The sequence below is a fragment of the Mastacembelus armatus genome, chromosome 6 (assembly GCF_900324485.2).
Source record: "Mastacembelus armatus chromosome 6, fMasArm1.2, whole genome shotgun sequence".
Classification (NCBI taxonomy): Eukaryota; Metazoa; Chordata; class Actinopteri; order Synbranchiformes; family Mastacembelidae; genus Mastacembelus; species Mastacembelus armatus.
This window is the reverse complement of record NC_046638.1, coordinates 12,000,946-12,020,464: the sequence shown is the minus strand read 5'-3', so window position 1 is coordinate 12,020,464 and position 19,519 is coordinate 12,000,946. Positions and strand designations below refer to the sequence as shown.

At 40.8% G+C, this 19,519-nt stretch overlaps 3 protein-coding genes across 3 annotated transcripts; 2 read left to right on the top strand and 1 right to left on the bottom strand.

Moving 5' to 3' along the window:
- The first annotated feature begins 2,082 nt into the window (after positions 1 to 2,082).
- On the top strand, positions 2,083 to 5,084 carry adm2b (adrenomedullin 2b). Its single transcript, XM_026312138.1, has 2 exons — positions 2,083 to 2,186; positions 4,676 to 5,084. Exons 1-2 carry the CDS (start codon positions 2,083 to 2,085, stop codon positions 5,082 to 5,084), a joined length of 513 nt encoding a protein of 170 aa, XP_026167923.1.
- A 2,622-nt stretch (positions 5,085 to 7,706) lies between these two features.
- Positions 7,707 to 11,427, top strand: miox (myo-inositol oxygenase). The gene is made up of 10 exons (XM_026311951.1): positions 7,707 to 7,759; positions 7,894 to 7,971; positions 8,490 to 8,570; positions 9,252 to 9,414; positions 9,511 to 9,578; positions 9,859 to 9,968; positions 10,156 to 10,223; positions 10,354 to 10,403; positions 11,106 to 11,218; positions 11,299 to 11,427. The coding sequence occupies exons 1-10, from the start codon at positions 7,742 to 7,744 to the stop codon at positions 11,405 to 11,407; spliced, it is 858 nt and encodes a 285-aa protein (XP_026167736.1). The 5' UTR covers positions 7,707 to 7,741; the 3' UTR covers positions 11,408 to 11,427.
- An 812-nt stretch (positions 11,428 to 12,239) lies between these two features.
- lmf2a (lipase maturation factor 2a) lies at positions 12,240 to 19,419 on the bottom strand. Its single transcript, XM_026310381.1, has 14 exons — positions 19,220 to 19,419; positions 17,992 to 18,245; positions 17,875 to 17,903; positions 17,542 to 17,735; positions 17,069 to 17,247; positions 16,665 to 16,803; positions 15,477 to 15,605; positions 15,257 to 15,362; positions 15,032 to 15,128; positions 14,660 to 14,842; positions 14,270 to 14,438; positions 13,625 to 13,736; positions 13,169 to 13,277; positions 12,240 to 13,052 (listed from the first exon to the last, which is right to left on the bottom strand). The coding sequence occupies exons 1-14, from the start codon at positions 19,311 to 19,313 to the stop codon at positions 12,624 to 12,626; spliced, it is 2,223 nt and encodes a 740-aa protein (XP_026166166.1). The 5' UTR covers positions 19,314 to 19,419; the 3' UTR covers positions 12,240 to 12,623.
- Positions 19,420 to 19,519: the final 100 nt, after the last annotated feature.

Genomic DNA, 19,519 nt, shown 5'->3' with positions numbered 1-19,519 from the left:
TTCTAGGTTTATTGTGATTTCTGAATGCTAAATCACAGTTCATAATTGTCAGAGCAATGCAAAGGTAAAACTGACTATAGCAGGTGTAGAATATACAAGCTGGATATTAGCATTTACAAATGGGAAGCGTAGTCAGATGTCAGATGCTTTTCTCTCTGATTTCAGTGCAGCATGGCAGAAAGTTAATACTGAAACTCAGCCTGTTGAATGTGAGCCAAAGCATCTTTTCCCTCCTAGGAGATCAGAGGGAGAGGGGACAGGTCTGGATAGTGCGCTCACAAACACAGAGCTTAGCTCTTAGGATGCTTAGGAGATGTATTAATGTACATGTTGGACTGAATTGAGGCTCACAGCATTGAAAACTGAGCTGAGAGTAGGTAATACTGCAGACTGCTGAGTCACACATGCACACTTCTTCCTTTAATGAAGGCCTGAAGGCCTCCACAAACAGAGCGTTCTTTAATCAGGACTCTGAGCTTCTCATCTGTGTCCTCGTTCACTAAAAAAGAAAAAAACGTTTTACGAAGAAAATGAGGAGGACAGGATCACTGCTACCAACACTGAAGTGGACTCTGTAGCTTTACCTGTACAGTCGCTTCAAACTTTCTTATCTGGATTCTTATTAAGGAACACCACGACAATGGGAGCAGATCGCAATGCAACAACTACAGTTAAGTTTTACAGACATGTAACTATGATGTCTGATGTAAGATCTTGCCCAATATCAAAAAGTATGCCACAGAATCCAGAGGTTAGGCTACAGCTCTGTGAACTCAACACATCGGTCTTAGATTACACATTTCTATGAGCGGTGAGCAAAACATTCATTTTATATTATATTCATTTTATATTTTATATAAGACAACTTCATTTGACACCAGATTAAGTCAATTTGTGCTGTTTTCACAAAAAAAGGAGAGTAGAGAAAATCATCCCAAAAAAGTGAGACTTTTTTTTCTTTGTCCCTTCCACCTTAGGCTTGTATCCTCATTAATCTAATGAATCCTTGGTGGATCTGAACCCCCAACTAGTGAAATGGCATCTTTCAGTTTGAAATATCAAGTAGGAACGTCCCTGTTATCCACATGTACTGTAAAATAGTCTGAGTAAAACTAAAACCACTGCTATAAACAAGGCAGACACATACTACCAGACCACAGATCAATCCAAGTACAGCTGCAGTTTTCAGGTCCGTCTGACAAAAGAGATTTTAATCTACCTAATTAAATGGAGCAAGCTGGTTAAATGCTGTTAATACTGTATAAGAAAACCTTTTGTGTATGAATCCACTGGTCACATGATGTCCACTAATGGTCCCTCGTTTTCTGTTTTTGTTGTGACTGAATGTTCTGCTCAGTTGTAAAGATGAATGTCAGTTTTTGTAGGTGACATTACAAATGTCAAGAACCTGCTCCCACCTCAGAGGCAGAACTTTTTAAAAGGGCGCAAGGGTACGAATCAACCCGACAGAGCTTTTTACTGCATAAACTGTGAAATGTCTGTTTGGCAATAGCCTTTAATGCTCTCTAGGTCTAACAGACATATGAAAAGCAGACCTTGACACTCTCTGCTGTGACACTAGATAAAGATGTAAAAATGTTGTTGTAAGCAAAATCTGCTGAGTGTATTTCAGATACAGTGACCTTTCTGTGTTAAAGATGGCTTCAACAGATTTATTTCTAAGTGCATCAGGGAACCTATATGGTCACCATCTTTTTTATTGAACTAAAATGATGTGAAGTTCCTGAGGTTTGATTTGGCCTTCCTCCTTCTCTCCTCCTCCTTCCCCTCCTCTTCCTCCTCCCTCAACTCATGGTTCAAGTTCCAGTCGCTGTCGATGCGAGATGCGCGTTTAGAGTTCTCCTGCGGATTTTCTCATTAAAGCTGAGGTCAGTGTGCGGATGGATGCAACCTCGCAGACTGAGGATGCTGCCAGTGTCACTCATCTCTAAGGGACAATTTACTTGTTAGAGAATCAGCTCTGACTGGATTTTGATATCGTTTTTATCCAACTCTTTCTTTAAAAATCCTATTTAGAATATCCGTCTCTCCCCGGACAGCGCGTCTCTCCGCTGCGCCGCCATGTGTGCGCTGCTGCCGGCATGCCTGTGCCTGTTGCTCGGCCTCCTGCCTCTGGAGATCCAGTCCCGAGCTTCAACTCTGCAGAACCTCCCTCACAGACACAGGTAACGCTGGCTCCTAAGCAGCCTCTAGCCTCTATCTTATTATTGTTATATTTTCCAATCTGAGTAGAAAAGTTGTGCCAAATTGCAAATAATTGAGATTAATCGTCTAAGTAATTTATTTAAGAACCACATTCAGTGCTTCTCTCAGTTTTTCATTAATATATACAAAAATAGCTTTCGACTTTTAATGGGGGAAAAAAAAACAAGGCGTTGTGTATCTGGGACGTTCTAATAGAGTCAATTAATTAAAGGTTAAACATTAAAGATCTGTATCTTACCATCTGGCAGGCATTAATGTGAGAATAAGGTCCAAGAACACAATGGGGTAATTCCTCTCAGCAGCAGGAGGTGAGACAGAGGTTAGGGGTGATTTAGTGGGATTTGGAACAAGGATACATGCGCATACCGAGGGGCCTAGCTGCAAACAAGCCACAGATTGAATAAAGTAGACTCTTACAACACACACAAACACACACACACACACACACTCAGTGGACAGCCATCTGTACAGTACAGTAGGATGTGATAATGTGACCCATCCGTGCATCATGAAGCTTATTTTCCAGTAGCCTCTCTGGATCTTATTAGGCAAGACTTCGATTTTATGCTGTGTTTATATGTGAGACAGTGTGGGAATGGGATATGAAGCTTATATCATTTTTCCAGGTGTTATTACACAAATTTCTTATTAATGTGGATACAGTCACCGTATAGTACAAGTGCAAAAGAGTGTCTGTAATATATTGACATGGAATAGTAAGATTTATTACATGTAACTCCATCTACTTATCTCTGCATATATGCTATACAGTAAAACTATTTTAGAATCATTTTTTTTTCTTTCTGAAGTTAAATACCCAACGGTAAGTTTCAAATTGCAATTGTTTAAAAAATAAAACCTCATAGTGGGTAGCAGGTGTTGACAAAAATACAAAAAAATCCTTAGCTAAAGAGGAAGAGCGAGGATCGTATTTTGGCACTGACAGATGTAACTTAATGCTGCTGCTAGCACTTCACAAATGAAAAGTAAAAGAAAGAAAGATTAAATTTTAAATTAAATCCTGTAGTTATTTAGAAAGGACAGGGAGAGAAAATTGGAAATGTAATGAATAGACCCAGTGGGGGATCTGACAGGACAAAAAAAAGTCTCCTTTGAGCAAAAAGCAGTTTTGAGGCGTCACGTCAGGAAAGTGCATGAGTGCTTGGCACCTCTGTGAAGAGCCCCATGCTGCGCTCTTAACTTGGGAGGAATGTTAGAGAAGCTCCTTTTGCCCTTAGACTCTCCACAGGTTCACACCCTGGTAGAACCATACAGGACACACACGAGGGCGGGTGGCAGCGAACGAGAAAGAAGAGATAGTAGGAAGTGCAGGAAACAAAAAAAGCGTCCACCTCAATTCATACTGCTATGAGTGAGAATAAACTATTTTTATTCTCTGTGGCAGGGGTAGCCTAAATAAAACCAACTCTTAAATGATACCCTACAGATCCGACATAACACAGCACACGAGGGATGCATGTGTCTGTCATCTGAGAGTTGCAGTATTTGTATTCCACTGTTGAACAGCAGAAAAACAAGTAAATATCAGTATGTGAACGTCACTTAAAAAGAGAAGTTTGCTCTCCCTCTGGTGTGGTGCAACAAACAGACCTGCTGGACAAATAAGGATGACCTTACTATCAGTGTCTTATCATACTGTACTTCTCAACATAGGAAAAACAGCTTCAACACAAGGCTCACTTAGTATGTGTTCCTGGGATTGTATTACACAATCTTCCTCAGCAGATAGAGTTTGCTTATAAATAAATTGATCTGCTGGAGAATAGACTCAAAGCTTCCAGAACAGCTAGACTTTGGTCAACTGCAAAAATACCTTGCAAACAGAAACCAAACTCATATGGTTGTGCCTGTGGGTTTGTGTTCTGCTGGCTGTTTCGCATGTTTCCTAGGGTTATGTCCCACCATGGCATTATTTTGGCAGGATTTTGCTGATTCACATTATTTATCATTGAATACATTCTTTGTTATAAATGGCATCATTCTCCTTATTTGCCACGGCCTTATGAAAAATGCCAACGCTTCTCTGTATCTGCTGGAGGCATAAAGACCAAAATACATATAACAGGTCTGCCATATAAACGTAAAAGATGATTGTTTGAACATTCGAATTCGCTTGCAAGAGTCAGTAGTAGATTCTGGGGGAAGTGAAGGCTGTTTCATGTCTTAATTTTAGCCTGACACCAAAACATCCAAATATTTATAACTAAATAAAACTTAATGCATAAGCAAATCTTAATCCTACTGTAGCTTACATACAGCAGACCTTTGTGATGAAGTGCATATCTGTACAGAATGTAATTTGTAGAAATGCTTAAATGTTTTTGACTGATTTTACAGGCATTTGAAAACTGGAGGGGGGTAAAAAAAACGACACCTTGGCAGTTCTAGTGTTAAAATGGCTTTTTCTTTCTCTTTATCTGTATCTCAGGTTGAGTTTACCCAGAACGTCTAGATACCCCAAGTCGTCTTACACGACCATCACACCTACTGCGTCTGATCTCCCTGTTGCTGTTGACAACTATGTCACTAGGGGAGAGAGACATATCATCTGGAGAGCCCTGCAGCACAAAGAGCCCCTGCCCAGATTGTCCGACTCATTTTTTGGCCAAAATGACTCTGTGTTACAGAAAGTGCCGGTCTGGCAGCACAGGTCTCGGGGTCGTCGTCATGCCAGCAGTGGCAGAGGTAGGCACTACGGCCACGTCATGAGGGTGAGGTGTGTCCTGGGCACCTGCCAGGTGCAGAACCTCAGCCACCGTCTCTACCAGCTGGTTGGACAGAGCAGGAGGCAAGATTCTTCCCCTATCAACCCTCGCAGTCCTCACAGCTATGGCTAAGACCCAAGATACCTGTGAACTTGCCAACAGGACTGTAATATACAATTTCCCAGATCTCAGCAATTATTTAGATAGGTACAACATCATCATGACCTAAAGATTAGGTTAGAAATATATACATTTGTAATAAACCAGAATATCTGTAACATAGTGTGCACACACACCAGCGGGAGATTCCTTTAAGCGTTATCTACCATAACCATCAATATACTGCAGTGAAACTAGAGTTCTAGATTTTTTTTGCCATTTATACAATAACTGTTTAGGCATTATGTAAATGAAGGAGGGAAACTGTGAACCAGTAAAGTCTATTATTATCACCGGTAGTGTTCCTGCTGTTCTGAACTAATCTACCTTGTCTCTCTAAAGCACCTTTTTCTCCTGTAAACAAGTAGCTTTACTCCAGTGCAGACAGAAACCAAGATTACCATCCAGTCAAACCCAGTTAACACTTCACCCAAAACCCCACAGTGCAGATAATCAGGCAGAATAACTACTAAGCCTGTTCCACAATGTGTCTGCACACTTCTTAACAGATTGCTTATTTTTCCTCCCTTAACAAGTGAGCCAGAAGACAACTTTACCAGTAAGGTCATGTAAAAAAAAAAAAAGGTCATTTGTAAGGTCATGGTGTTTTTCCACTCACCTTATTCCAAGTGAGCATTGTGGTGAATGTTGACTATCAAAGTGTTATTAAAAGCTTTACAGTCTATTCAGCTTCTCTCCACTTGTAAGTTCAGCATGTCTCCAGTTTCCAGAAGTTGATCTTACAGGTCAAATGTTAATGCATAAAAGCACTTTATTTCATTATATTCAATATGACTTGAATTTTTAAAATGTGTTATTTAAATTAATGAGACCAATGCGCTGTGAATATCCCACTTTGCTAAATCTTGATGTTCATTTGGAAACACCTTCAAAGTACAGTACATCTTTGATGCTTTCATTTACTACAGTGTTGTATAATAAAGCTCCAAGCAAACCTGCATGTGTATTTTACAGTGTGGCATTGATTGTTAATCGAATAGACACACGCACACTTCTTAAAAGAAGAGTTTCCTTAATAATCTCATAAAACTTTAACTTTGTCAACATAAAATAATGAATTAAAACATTTTCTCTACAGACTGACACCAGAATCTATGTTCAAGCACAGACAATGTGGGTGATATCATTCTGACATCATCATTCAGGTCATTTTGTTTGGAGCGCCCCCTCCAGAAGGCATTATGCAACTAACTATAACAGTGCCAAACTCATGCATGGACAGCTTTTTTTTTTATTATTATTTGTTTTAAAGGATACCAATCATTTAAGCAGAAATATAATCTTTCTAAATCCAGACATTTTCTTTCTTTTTCAAATTCTGAAGCCAATGTTGCAAACAAACAAAATTTGATCACCATGAGTTGTGGGATAAAAATGTATGGTAAGTTAATTTTCTAACACCTATATACCTACATTCCCCCAAACCTATAAGCAGACACTGATGTGCAAAATCTGTGGACTGTCCCTTTAATTTGCTTCCAACGAGCCAAAAATTACATTTGGGGGACATTTTTATGGTGGCCCAATTAGATTTTAAGGCTGGACCACACCTCCATCACCCCTGGACACATCCTGGGTTTAAACAAAAGTGAACTTGACTTGTAGGAAGTTTATTTTCTAATAATTTGGCTGCTTTGTAAACACAAAAGTGTTTACCAGTTTTGTAAAAGAAGTCTCATGAATTTTTTATAATTATTTATTTTTATTTATTTTTTAAACATTTCTTATGTTAAACAAAGTTATTCACAGGGACAGACAAACATCAGAATGACGCAATGCACTCAGCCCATTGAGATATTTGCTGCTGTGTGTGTACGTGTATGGTATCCAGGCACTGACCTCTCTAAATGCAAGAGTATGGCTACAAGCCAAATGTAGGTTACACCAATAAACAAACCATGATATCATTTTTAGATGAATTAAGTAAACATTAATTAAAGCAGATGAATATGAAGAATTTCTTCTTATTCACACATTCAGGCAGAATGTGTACCATGTGAGTGGGGCACCTGACAGCCGGCTGAGATGGATCCTACAGCGGACGTCTAGTGCCTCCAGCTGAGAGTAAAATTTAAGGTTATCAGGTTGACTGAGGCTTGTTTGGGCACACTGGTGAAGTAGGTCATTTGATACGGAGAATCTGCTGGACAGATTTTGTTGTAAGTCTTACACAACTAGATCAATACCCAGATCCTAAATGATTTAGTTTTAATGTGTGTAGTCCATGTGCAGCCACAAGTATGGATGACAGCTGCACTTTGTAAAATATATAAGTATAGTAAAAGCACTATTGAGTCATTCTACATCAGTCCAACAGGAAACTTGCTCATTACGAAAAAAAAACCCAACATTCTTCCTGTGGAGGACACACACAAACACAAAAAATATAAAAGCATACACGTACACAAGGCCAAGGTTCAGTACCCCATTAGATGAGGTTTGGTTAAAATGTGACTGGGCATTTATTTAGTCTTGGAGTACAGGTCAAGAGCATTATCACTTTCACCTGCAGGGTATATATGGGCAGGAAAGCAGACGGTCAGCTCAGAGAACTAGCGCACCACAACGCAACAGCAGCAGCAGCAGCAGCAGGAAAGACTTTGTCAGCCATGAGGGTCATCAGCATCGTACGTGTGGTTTCACCAAACGCCAAGGCTTTTAAAGAGTTTTAAAGAATTGTATTATTTACTCATATAAATATGCTTCAGTGTTATGTGAAGCCACAAATGTTTTCTTGTAATGTCTGTTATGTCAAATGCAGGGTCCCGACCCATCTCTGGCATATCGGCCAAACTTGAAAGATGACTCCAAAAAGATGGAAGATTACAGGAACTTTGAGGTAAGCATCAGTACCTCTTCAGCTGATGATTGCCACATAATGCATGTCATACTGCCCTGTTTCAGTTAGCGAGGGCTAGGGATGGATACAGAGCTGTGTCTCTCTGTCTTTCTCATGTGAACTGTGGATCAATAATTTACGGTAGTGTGATTGGTGATTTGCCCTGACTCTCCCATGTCTTATCAAACTCATAGTTATACATCACTGTCTAAGATGCAGTGTGTTTTCAAGAAGCTCTGTGATTTGAAGGACCAGCCTCATTGTCGCTAGAGGGAGCTTTACGCTTCCTCCTCTTCCTGTATGAATTAACCCTTTATGATCCACAGTATTGAAAAATATAATAATTTTATACAAAAAAAAATTGCTGAGTTTTGACAGAATTACTGCCAAGGTGTAATCAAAATGCTACAAAAACTGTCATCCCAGTAAAAAAATCGATTTGTGCCATAAAGGATTTCACATAGTGTTGGCTTCCTTTTATAAAACTAAGGTGGTATAATTGTGTTGCTGTTTTTCAGACTGAAAGTATTTTTGGCCGTGTCTTCAAAACATATAAACTGATGCACACCCACCAAACCCTGGATTTTGTGAAGCAAAAGGTGAGTAAATATGGAGCAAATCCAACTAGTGCACAGAAGATTGATCAATTCTCACCTTGTCAGTGGTACTGACATCATTCAAGCACTCTTGCACTGAATCATCCTATTTTTATTCTTTGTGCAGTATTTAATGAATTAGTATTTTGCTCTGAAAGACTGAGTCGTCCTGTCTGACTGAACAAATAAATGTCATTCAGTCCTAACGTGAAAGCCAAACACAAAGCGCTTGGACTAAACTTTGTTTAAATAACCTGATTTTCTTTTCCTTTAAAGGTTACACAAGGACAATATTCCTGTTTGACTTATGTGACCTGAAGAAGACCTAGTCATGGTCACCTGTTTTGGAGCTGTTTTCAGGCTTTTGGCGGTTACTATAGGCTAATGTTAATATTGAAATAATGTAAAGTAAGAGCCAGAATATCCTGGGGAGTAGTGCCATTTATATTTCTGTTCACTGGTTGCCCTTTGTTTGGGCTGTTCACACAAAAACCTACAGCACCTACCCCATTTGGGTAAGCATGAAGCGGTTTTAAAATAAAACGCAAACCTGGTCTCCCTGTCTCAGGAAATTTATCAGAAAGAAATATGTTAACACTTTTTTTTTACAGAGGTGCTCAGAAGTTATCAAGTTTAAGAAAGAAAACCCTCTCCAGTAAAACAGTGATTTTTGCCTTTCTTTAGCACTCTGAATGGTCCAGCTGCAACCATGCTCAAATGGGGATGATGGATGCCATCATGTCTCTAAACCAGCTGGTGGATGAGTCTGATCCTGATGTGGACTTCCCAAACTCCTACCATGCCTTCCAGACTGCTGAGGGCATCCGCCAGGCACACCCAGACAAAGGTGCCACACAGGGGACGAGACTAAAAGATGATGTACGGGCACATGCACTCTAAATAAATAAACTGGTAAAAATCTGCATTAACTGCCCTTCTGCAGACTGGTTCCACCTGGTGGGCCTCATCCATGATGTTGGGAAGATCCTGGCTCTTTGGGATGAACCACAGGTAAGGGACAACCACAGGGAAAGGATCAACAGAGGGAAAGCTGGTACCTGTATTATAGCTCCATGATGCCTGCACCTCAAAGAATATCAGCTCAATTTTCTACATTATTGTCATATTTTTTTAATTGTTCTTTTTTCTTGATCATCTGTTTAGGACCTCTTTTAGATCCCTTATCTCTTCATGCAACACTTTTGCTAATTAATTTTGATTATTGCTTTAATTCAACATATTTATATATCTAGAAAAATAGAATTAATTAAGGTGTCTGTTTACTCTGCAGTGGGCTGTAGTGGGGGACACCTTCCCTGTGGGCTGCAAGTTTCAAAACTCAATTGTGTTCAGAGACAACACCTTCCTGGATAACCCAGATGACAAAAATCCAAACTACAAGTTGTTATTCTCATGTTACATTATCAGTGTTTAACTTTAAATTCCTTAGTCCATTAAAAATGGATAGAACTAAATACAGCCACATTTTGTATTTGTATGCAAAGCTACTACAAGTAATCTGCTCTGCTGTTCTGTAGGCTAATTGTGTAATGTGCAGGGAATTTGTCTTGTTTTTCTTTTTATTTAGTACTGAATATGGGATATATGAACCAAGCTGTGAGCTTGACAATGTCTTCATGTCCTGGGGCCATGATGGTAACACTGCTGTAACACACACGAACATCCTCCACAACCTTTAAAATAATAATAAAAAATGGTACTACAATGATATACTATAGTGTTTTTCCACAATGCTGTACCTATTTTTTTCCACTGTTATCTTCAGAGTATCTCTACAGAGTTATGAAGTTCAACAACTGCTCCATCCCTGAGGAAGTGAGTAAATCATTACTTGATTGTGACATTTGTTCTGGGCAATGAACGTCACAGCTGGAACACAAACACACATTGTTTTGAAAAAATTCAGCCAGTCTGTGTTCACTGGTTAACTTTTTAAAAGTCTGATGGCTGAGGGGAAGAAAGAGTTCCTTAACCTGGAAGTCCTGCATTTCACCCTCCTGTACCTCCGGCCTGAGGGTAGGAGAGTGAACAGTCTGTGTCGGGGAAGGGTGGGGTCTTTGTAATAAGTTGTCCTGATGTTGTGGCTGGTCATGAGCTGGTGGGACACGAACTATGTGAAAATATTGTAAAATTGCTTATCTTCATTTTCATGAATGCATACAGGGCAGCATGGTGGCTTAGTAGTTAGCACTGTTTCCTCACAGCAAGAAGGACCTGGGTTTGCAACCCATCAGGGACCTTTCTATGTGGAGTTTGCATGTTCTCCCTGTGCTTGTGTGGGATTTCTCCAGGTACTCTGGTTTCCTCCCACAGTCCAAAAACATGTATGTCAGGTTGATTGGTGACTCTAAATTGCCCATAGGAGTGAGTGTGAGGTTGTTGTGTCTATGTGGCCCCCATCCACCCAAAGAGAGCAGATCCCAGTGACCCGAGTTAAGAATAAGTGGGTATAGATAATGGATAGATGAATGCATACAGGCTCAGTTATAGATCTCCTGTTTTTTTGTCTCTCTACAGGGGTTGTACATGATTCGATTCCATTCATTCTATCCCTGGCACTCCCATGGAGACTATATGCATCTGTGCAGTGACAAAGACCTGCACATGCTACCTTGGGTAAAAGAGTTTAAGTAAGTAGCTTCCCCTTTAGTTTGCATATTTTCCTATTCACTGCTTTGACCTGAAGCTTCATCTTCCCTCCTCTCCACAGCAAATTCGACCTGTACACAAAGACCACCAATCTGCCCGACATTGACAAATTGAAGCCATACTACCAGTCTCTGATTGACAAGTACTGTCCTGGAATATTGAAGTGGTAAAATAAACAAGAAATAATTCAACAGCAGCACAAAATTATCAAAAACAGGATGATTACATTTGTTAAGCAACTCAAGAATAACTTGAGGTGTTGCTTACGGTGGCCGACAAGGCAACGCACCGTGACAGCCAAAACACACGCAAAAGAGAAACGCTACAGCGGAAATGCGCCAGGCCTGTAGGGGGACCCCGAACTGAGGGATGCTGGGGGGGGGGGGGTTGTTTTTGCAGGGTGGGATATCTGAAGGTAAGTTTTCCGTTTAATTCTTTTTAAACACTTGGTCGTCATCTTTTACAATACTGTACTTTTATAATACTGTAAACCATGACCGCCAAGTCTTTAAAAAGAAATAAACGGAAAACGTACCTTTTTTATGTCGCCTCTGTAATAGTTAGCCAAACTTTGTTCACAGCATCCTTCAGTTTGGGGTCCCCCTACAGGCCTGGCACACTTCCGCTGTAGCGTTTCTCTCTTCCGTGTGTTTTGGCTGTTACGTTTACCCTTGTCGGCCACCGTAGTTGCTGCTTTGGAATAACGTTGCTGGATTTGGGACCGCTTGTACACAAATGCTAGCACAGAATATTTTTTCCTTAGAACTGGGATAGGCTCCAGCAGATCCCTCCAGCAGAACCCTAAATAGAAATAAGCGGTTATAGATAATGATTGGATGTATGTATTTCTCTGATATTTGAAACCATAAGATGTATAAATATCATGAGAAACTATATATCTTGTGTATAATGATAATCCTCTCTCTCTCTCTCTGTATGATTGTGATGCATTTCAAAATAAAATGCACAACACATATTATTATACTGTATTTTAATTTATAAAACATTTTAAAAGTACTACAGTGTTTTGTGTGATTGTTTTCTTATTTCTAATGCTGACAGAAACAAAAGGCACATATGTGGAAAACTAGTGCAAAGTTGTGAAGAGACTGAAGAGGACACACAATTACACACCACAAGAGACATGGAGACATAACGGTGCAGTACATGAATGATACATATTTACTCTCTCTGCCTGATTTTTTTAATTCTATATTTTTATTCCCAGTGTTAGAATATATCAATGTTGCAAAATTGGCTGATCTGGAAATACATATAGACAAAAAATATTTTCTTTGGTCACTTTTGGCAACATTTTATAAAGGTGATAACAGTCCCGTGTAGGCTTACCTACATCTTTACTAAATCTTTCTTTTTCGAAGAAGCTCATCTTTTTCTTTTTCTTTCTTCCTCCTCATCGTCCTCTTGTGCCTCATCTACTTCGTCTTCACCAGCAGTGTCTATTTCCTCTTCTTCTCCTTCTCCCGCTCCCACCTCTTCATCACTGTCATCTCCATCTTCCTGCTCCTCCTCCTCCTCCTCCACTAGCTGATGGTCTTCTGACTTTTCAGGATTATCTGAATCAGATTCATTTTCTGTGGGATCACTCAGAGTCATGGGGGCCCTATGAAGTAGTGAGCTCTTTTTTGTGTGTTCGCTCCTGTGTCGCAGTCCTTGGAGGAGACAGACAATAGCACTGCAGACAATGAGGGTCCAGATTAGTATGTGGGCAGGAACACCTCTGACCTGAGAGCGCACCCACTTCACTGCCCAGACAAGAGTGGTGTTGGACATACGACGTGGAGGCGATTTGTCCTACAGAGAGATAAAGACGAATATTAATCAGTAGTGGATTCTAAGAGATTAACACATGGTTCCTAAAAAGAAGAGTAATACAGCAATTAAAGATGTTCATTTTTAAGCTACATTACTTTGAGTCCATAATGGTTGAGCATGCCCTCCAGGAAGGTGTTGCCCAGGTGCACTTTGGGATAGAATTCCTCATCATAGATCCTCCTCCACCAGCGCTGTGGGTACGAACTGTTACCAAAGAAACAAATAGTAAATGTTCTCTTATTTGTGTGCGTGTGTGTGTGTACCAAAATAAACGTGTGTTTCTAATTTGCACAAGCCTGAGTGATAGCACCACAACGCGCATGTTCAACACTATTCTCACAATTTAATGTAGAATATAACCTTTTTTCTTGGTTATCCTTAAAAAACATGTTTACAGGTAAAATACGAGAATGCAAACCTAAAACCTAGTGGAAAAACTGCTGAAAACAGTGAGTCATGGTATCATGGTAGAAGTTTGTTAAATTTGAATTTGGCAGTAATCATGGAGCATTTGTTGACACACAGACAGAAAACCTGACGACCACACTGACCCATCAGCCTTTGGTTCAGTGAACCAGTATCTGTAGCGGTGGGCTCGGAGATAGGCAGGAGGTTGCTGGTGGAATGGATACTGAGATATATCTGTCTGGATCAGCTCTATCACTGAAGGACACAAAACAAAGCTTTCAGAGATCTGCTTGTTCCTGTAATACATAAAAACAATCAATGACTTTTTCAATGGTTATTTAACACTGAATCATTTAGGGGAGAGAACATTTATTGCTCTGTCATTGGAAAACTAAGTACCTGCAACTTTGGTCCAAGCTGTACTGGATCATATACTAACGCTCTTTCAGAGAAACTGTGTTCCAATTTTACACATTAACAGCGGCCTACATTGCAAAGAAGAAACTGCCATTTAAACTGTCCCTGACGCAGCATTAGCATGAGGTCAAATTGCACTAATGCACTGATCCATTAATGCACTAATTATGCAGTGATCCACAATTAGATTCCTGTCAGTAATCTGATGCTGTGATGTCACTGGTTCTAGTGAAAAGTGCAGCATGTTTGAAAGTGTCAACCCATATGAAAGCAGTGCAGCATTTCTTTACCATTTGATTCAGTGTCCTTTAGTAGTTATAAAGGTGACACAAGACTGCAATAAAATGAACTATGCTGCCAAAGGTGCGTACCGTCTTTCTTTCCTTGCAGCAGTCTGTATATGAGGCTTGTGAACCATGGAGCCTGCGTATGAGTGCTGAGGGCAGCAAACCACATTTGCCAGTCCAACCTGGGCTGGTGGGGTGTCAGCACAGGAGGTGATGCACTTAGGTTCCCTGGCTTATACATAAACTCAATCTCCTACAAGAGAAACACAAACATGCTAATATAGATAATGTTCAGTGTAAAAGTACAGTAACTCTGCACAATTTTTAATAATAATTAGCACAATGTTCTGCTTTTTATCTATGAGTATATTAAGAGGCCAGGTTATATGCAGTAATGTGATCAGAGTGATTCATTACCAGGCATAAATAAATCTCATTTGAACCCTTATCCACAATCACTTTTTTAGCTCTCACCGTCCAAGTGACTCCATCGTTGCTTCCCTCGATGACAACTTCAGGCCGCCCACCAACACCCGTCATCCTTCTGAAGAGGCCGTACGAGTTGACCAGCTGGTATTGATCCACCAACTCGTAGGCTCGTCGCACTCCGGGCCATAACCTGGCATTCGAATCATACTCAATATAGGTGAAGGGTACCTGGAAGAGAAAACAGAGTGAGGGTCTAGGCACTTTCGGACCAAACAGTTGTAGGGAATCAGTTCTGGGAACTCTTCAAGCTACAGAGCTTAAGGGTCTCGTTTTCTGTTTGCATTCACACCACCATTCCCAGCAAATTAGTTTTATAATACGAAGTTCAACCGCTACTATGTTTCAAACAGCACCCACCAGACTGACAGTAAACATTGCAGCAGTGGCAGCAGCAAACAGAGTCCACTGGATGGTTCCACAGAACCTTTTCAGGAAACCAGAGACACACGCACACCTACAAAAGTGCAACACACAAGTTATTTTTGTACATTAACTGCAAATTAACTCCAAAAAAGGCAATTCTGCAACAAGCAATATAAAAACTATGACAGATGTACATGATAACACACAGGAGAGTCCAACCTGAACATGGCTGTGATAATCTCCCAGGTGAGAGAGAGAACCCCAATCCAGACACAGGGGATTGTGACAGTCTTCAGAAACTGGTTAAACTGGTGGAAGGTGAATGCTGCAAGGACAGTAAATCAAACTGTTCAACTCTCAAACTGCAGAAATCAAACAACTGTTTTACATACATATAAGAAACACACACACACACACACACACACACACACACACATACCTGTCCTTGAGGAAATACCATTCTTCGTAGTATCCAGCTGCAGGTCAAAGCATATAATTGTTCCCACAATCATAAGAGCCCAGACTACCAGCTCAAGCAGGTAACACAGCCACGACCACAGCCTGGAGTCTGATCAGGAGAGAGAGCATGACACTGATAGCACTGATGATAAAATATAGCAGAGTGGAAAAATAACAGGTCAGACTTCCAATATTATGTTTATCCACCTATAGATACATAAGTGTGATGTATTTGGAAGGGAACACCTAGTATTGTAGGATTTGTCTTCTTTCTTATCTTCTTTACATATCTGCAGAGTTTAGACCAGTGCTTCTTGAACTCCTCGGAGGCTTGCCCAGGAGGGGGGGGTTGCTACTGGGTGGTTTTTTTTCCTCTTTCATGTCAGAACATGTAGCAGGCAGAATTATTGTTTTGGTGTCTGAGCACCCCAAACCCATTTTAGGGACATACAACAACAAATCCACCTCTATGGTGATTCCATCTCACCGATGTTTCTCACTGGCTAGACACGTGTTGATTTGGACAATGGACAAGTATCTCACTGGGGCTGAAAGAAAAACATGCAACGTTTCCGAAACTGTGACGGCCAATGTGAAAGATGATTCTCCACCAAAGTTCAAGAGGAGAAAACATGACACGTATCTTACTTTTGGATTCAGTGAATGTGGTAGGAGAGGAAGATAAGATCAGTCTGTTGTGTCTCAAAACTCTGGCACAGTGGAAAAGCTAATAAACTGAAGAGACACTTGGAGACTTTACACCCCTGTCACGTCAGTAAGTGGCTCACTGCAGCCACTAATACCCAGATACAGTGAGTTGAGCCTTCAATTGCATATTTTCATATTTGTGTTTTTGCACTGTTTTAAAAATATGCGCAACGTATAATGGATTCTTTGAAACCACTGATATTGTTACAATATTAATCTTTATTCTTTTTACCTTTATTGTTATAATCATAACAAGGTAATTGCACTTTTCATATTTTTTGTCTCAGTGCAATCTTGAGTTGTTTTTTTTTAATGTTTAAATGTTTAATTGTTTTTAAAAAAAGTGAAAAGAATGGTTATAATATTGATTTTTGCCCCTGGACCTGGAAATTTTTCTTTCTCCAAAGGGGGGAGTTTGAGAACCACTGGTTTAGACGCTTTGAGTGTGTGTTTATCATACCATTGGTGTTCGACTCGTCTGCCCTGCGCAGCCAAAAGTTCACATGCTGATCATCCAACAGAGCCAGACAAAGAGTCAAAGTCAGCAGGTTGAAGAAGTTGTAGTTTCCAGTCAAAATGATGAGCACTTGCAGCAGCACCTATACAGGGGTGTTATAAAAACAATAGAATTCTTTTTAATGCACCCAGCCAGTTAGAAGATGAGTTTGATGAGTTAGAGAAGCTATATCTGTGAGATAACAACACAACTTGCCCTCTAATAATTATCCAGAGTAACAGTCTAATGTGCCTAAAACTGACTGATAACATTTAAGGTTAGTGCACACAAGACAAGTAATTAATTTAATTAAGAAAGAATACAAAATGATTAAAAATCAAAAGAGAAGCTCTTGAATTTCAACCCACCTGCAGGTAAAAAGATCCAAGTCGCAACCTACGCAGCGGACTGAAGAAGAGTAAAGGTACAGCAATCTCTATGAAAAATGCTCCGACCACGCTCAGCTTCTGCCACCACACTGGAAATTGGTGGGCAAACCAGGCCAGTGGGGTGGGGATACACTGAGTCTCATAGTGGTATGTCAGAGCTGTTCAACAGAGATCGAAAGATACTTTTAAGTGATGAGATCCTGAATATAGAGCTGTTATCTGAGAAGAATTAAAACTCCAAATCTGTAAACTTTGTAAACAGGTTTCAACTGTAGCAATGGACTTTTTTCCCCACACATAAGCAGCCCCAAGACACACACACACTACAGGATATTTTGCCTTCACATGTGTTAAAACATATTCAGACACAGTTTACATTCTTCCATACTGCGCTTATCTCACAGAATGAGACACAAAGCCCAGACGCCCCAAACAGAGACACTGTTACACACCTGTGAGGCCCCACCATGTGGGACAACGCGATGTGAGTTTCACAACACCAGAGGCAAACATAAGCCTGAAGAGCAGCCACCGGACCAGCCAGAAGGTCACTCGATCATGTTCTCTGTCGCGTCGGGATCCCCTGATTAATGTCAAGGGAGCGACAAGTATACAAAGGAAGCCTGTCTCTAGAAGCAGGTTGTCCCTGAAAGGCAGTAAGGAGGAAGTGTAACAGAGTTGTCATGCTAGTTTAGAATGTTGCTGCAAAGCAGCAGAGACAAAAGAATAAATAATCTATGAACATCTACAAATGACTGTGTCATCGTTTTGTCCACAACACTCACCACTGGAAGTAGAGGAAAACCTGGCCCACCTGAAGCAGACGAACATTTTTAGTGAGGAGCACGACAACTGGAAATATTGTGTCAAATAAATAATGAGTACTTCCCATGCAAACTCACTTGGTACATGGACAGGTACAAGGCCCAGAGGCAGAAAAACACCACACTGTCACGGAAAGCCTCCACCAATGTGGCGGCGAGGCTCAGAGCAGCCCCTATGAGACACAGCAGCTCCATGGTGGTGTGCGTGTCCAGGCCAAGCTGAGGACCCAGCCACAGCAGGGTGGGAAAGGACAGCAGCTGTTCCAGCAGGGGCTTACCGCTGTACCGCAGCTGCCAACGTGCAGGCAACAGCCCCTCATTACCATAGAGACCTGAAATAGACACAAACACATCAAGCAACAAAGTGAACAAACAGAGACATCACACACTCACACTCACTCCTATGGGCAATTTAGAGTCACCAATCAACCTGACATGCATGTTTTTGGACTGTGGGAGGAAACCAGAGTACCTGGAGAAAACCCACACAAGCACGGGGAGAACATGCAAACTCCACACAGAAAGGCCCCTGATGGGTTGCGAACCCAGGACCTTTCTTGCTGTGAGGAAACACTAACCACTCAGCCATAATTAGATCAACCAAAAAATATTAGAAAAAAAAACAAAAACAAAACATAATTCCCTTCCCATAAATAAGAGAATATCTGGTGCTGTTTCACTGTCGTTATCATTATCAATATTATTTATCTGATCTGTTTGATTTTTGAAAACAGTTACATGCAGCCGGAGACTACAAAGATCATTGTTTCTGTAAATCAGTCTCACTATTTAAACTGATCTAATCCCTTTCATAAATAATTCTGCAATCAAATACAGTACACTCAAATCTGATTCATTGGCAATTACAGGGTGCAAGTTTGAAAATGTGTTTTCACTTCTGGAGTGCTTTGACACATGCAATGAGCAAAATCCTGCACTAATAAAATGGCCTGGCTCTATTAAATGAAACTAATTAAATCAGCTTGTATTGTACTTATATTTCCTTAAAACGCATATGGGCGTGGACGACGTCTTCTGCTCATGCTTCTGCTGGATTGCTAAAACAAGACGCCCTCCCTCGTTCAAAACAGAGGGTTTGTGGGTGCTGTAGTATTATTGATTGTTTGGAAAGAGGTTGGCTCTTTCTCAGCAGCTGTTAGTCCGTAAAGTTAGGCCAAAGGAGGGAAAGCTTTGTGGCTGCAGCCCACAGACACGGCCAGACGGTGCTTCGCAGGAAAAGAGGCTAACAAGCTAACACATCTCAGCAAAGACATAAGAGACAGACTTTCGCACAGCAGAGTCTTACCTGGCACCTGGACATATAGGGAAACAAAAGCAGCCAGATATATGAGCGACATGCACCAGAGGAACATGCGCCGTGGCAGGATGATTTCCCCCATTGTCTGAGACGCGCTTCTAGGCGGGACAGTCGCTGACTGCTCCTGCTGGACGGGAAGCTGGGCTCAACGTAGCCGCAGGACACGTAGCGAAGAGCGGTCGGTGATGATAATTTCACCCGAGCGGCCTCTAGGTGTCGCTGCAGTTTTTTTTGGAACGGTGCTCTGCTGCATTCACGTGGCATCGGAAAAACGTCCATTGTTTAGGT

Bases quoted from the DNA above. Each gene is read 5' to 3' on its own strand.
- adm2b (XM_026312138.1), top strand. From the start codon at position 2,083: ATGTGTGCGCTGCTGCCGGCATGCCTGTGCCTGTTGCTCGGCCTCCTG. The intron at 2,187-4,675 runs GTAACGCTGGCT...TCTGTATCTCAG, and splicing joins AACCTCCCTCACAGACACAG to GTTGAGTTTACCCAGAACGT.
- miox (XM_026311951.1), top strand. The intron at 8,571-9,251 runs GTGAGTAAATAT...GCCTTTCTTTAG, and splicing joins TGGATTTTGTGAAGCAAAAG to CACTCTGAATGGTCCAGCTG. The intron at 10,224-10,353 runs GTAACACTGCTG...TGTTATCTTCAG, and splicing joins CATGTCCTGGGGCCATGATG to AGTATCTCTACAGAGTTATG.
- lmf2a (XM_026310381.1), bottom strand. From the start codon at position 19,313: ATGGGGGAAATCATCCTGCCACGGCGCATGTTCCTCTGGTGCATGTCG. The intron at 17,248-17,541 runs GTGTGTAACAGT...TCTGTTGAACAG, and splicing joins CACATGGTGGGGCCTCACAG to CTCTGACATACCACTATGAG. The intron at 15,363-15,476 runs GTATGTGTGTGT...CTGTCCTTGCAG, and splicing joins TGGTATTTCCTCAAGGACAG to CATTCACCTTCCACCAGTTT.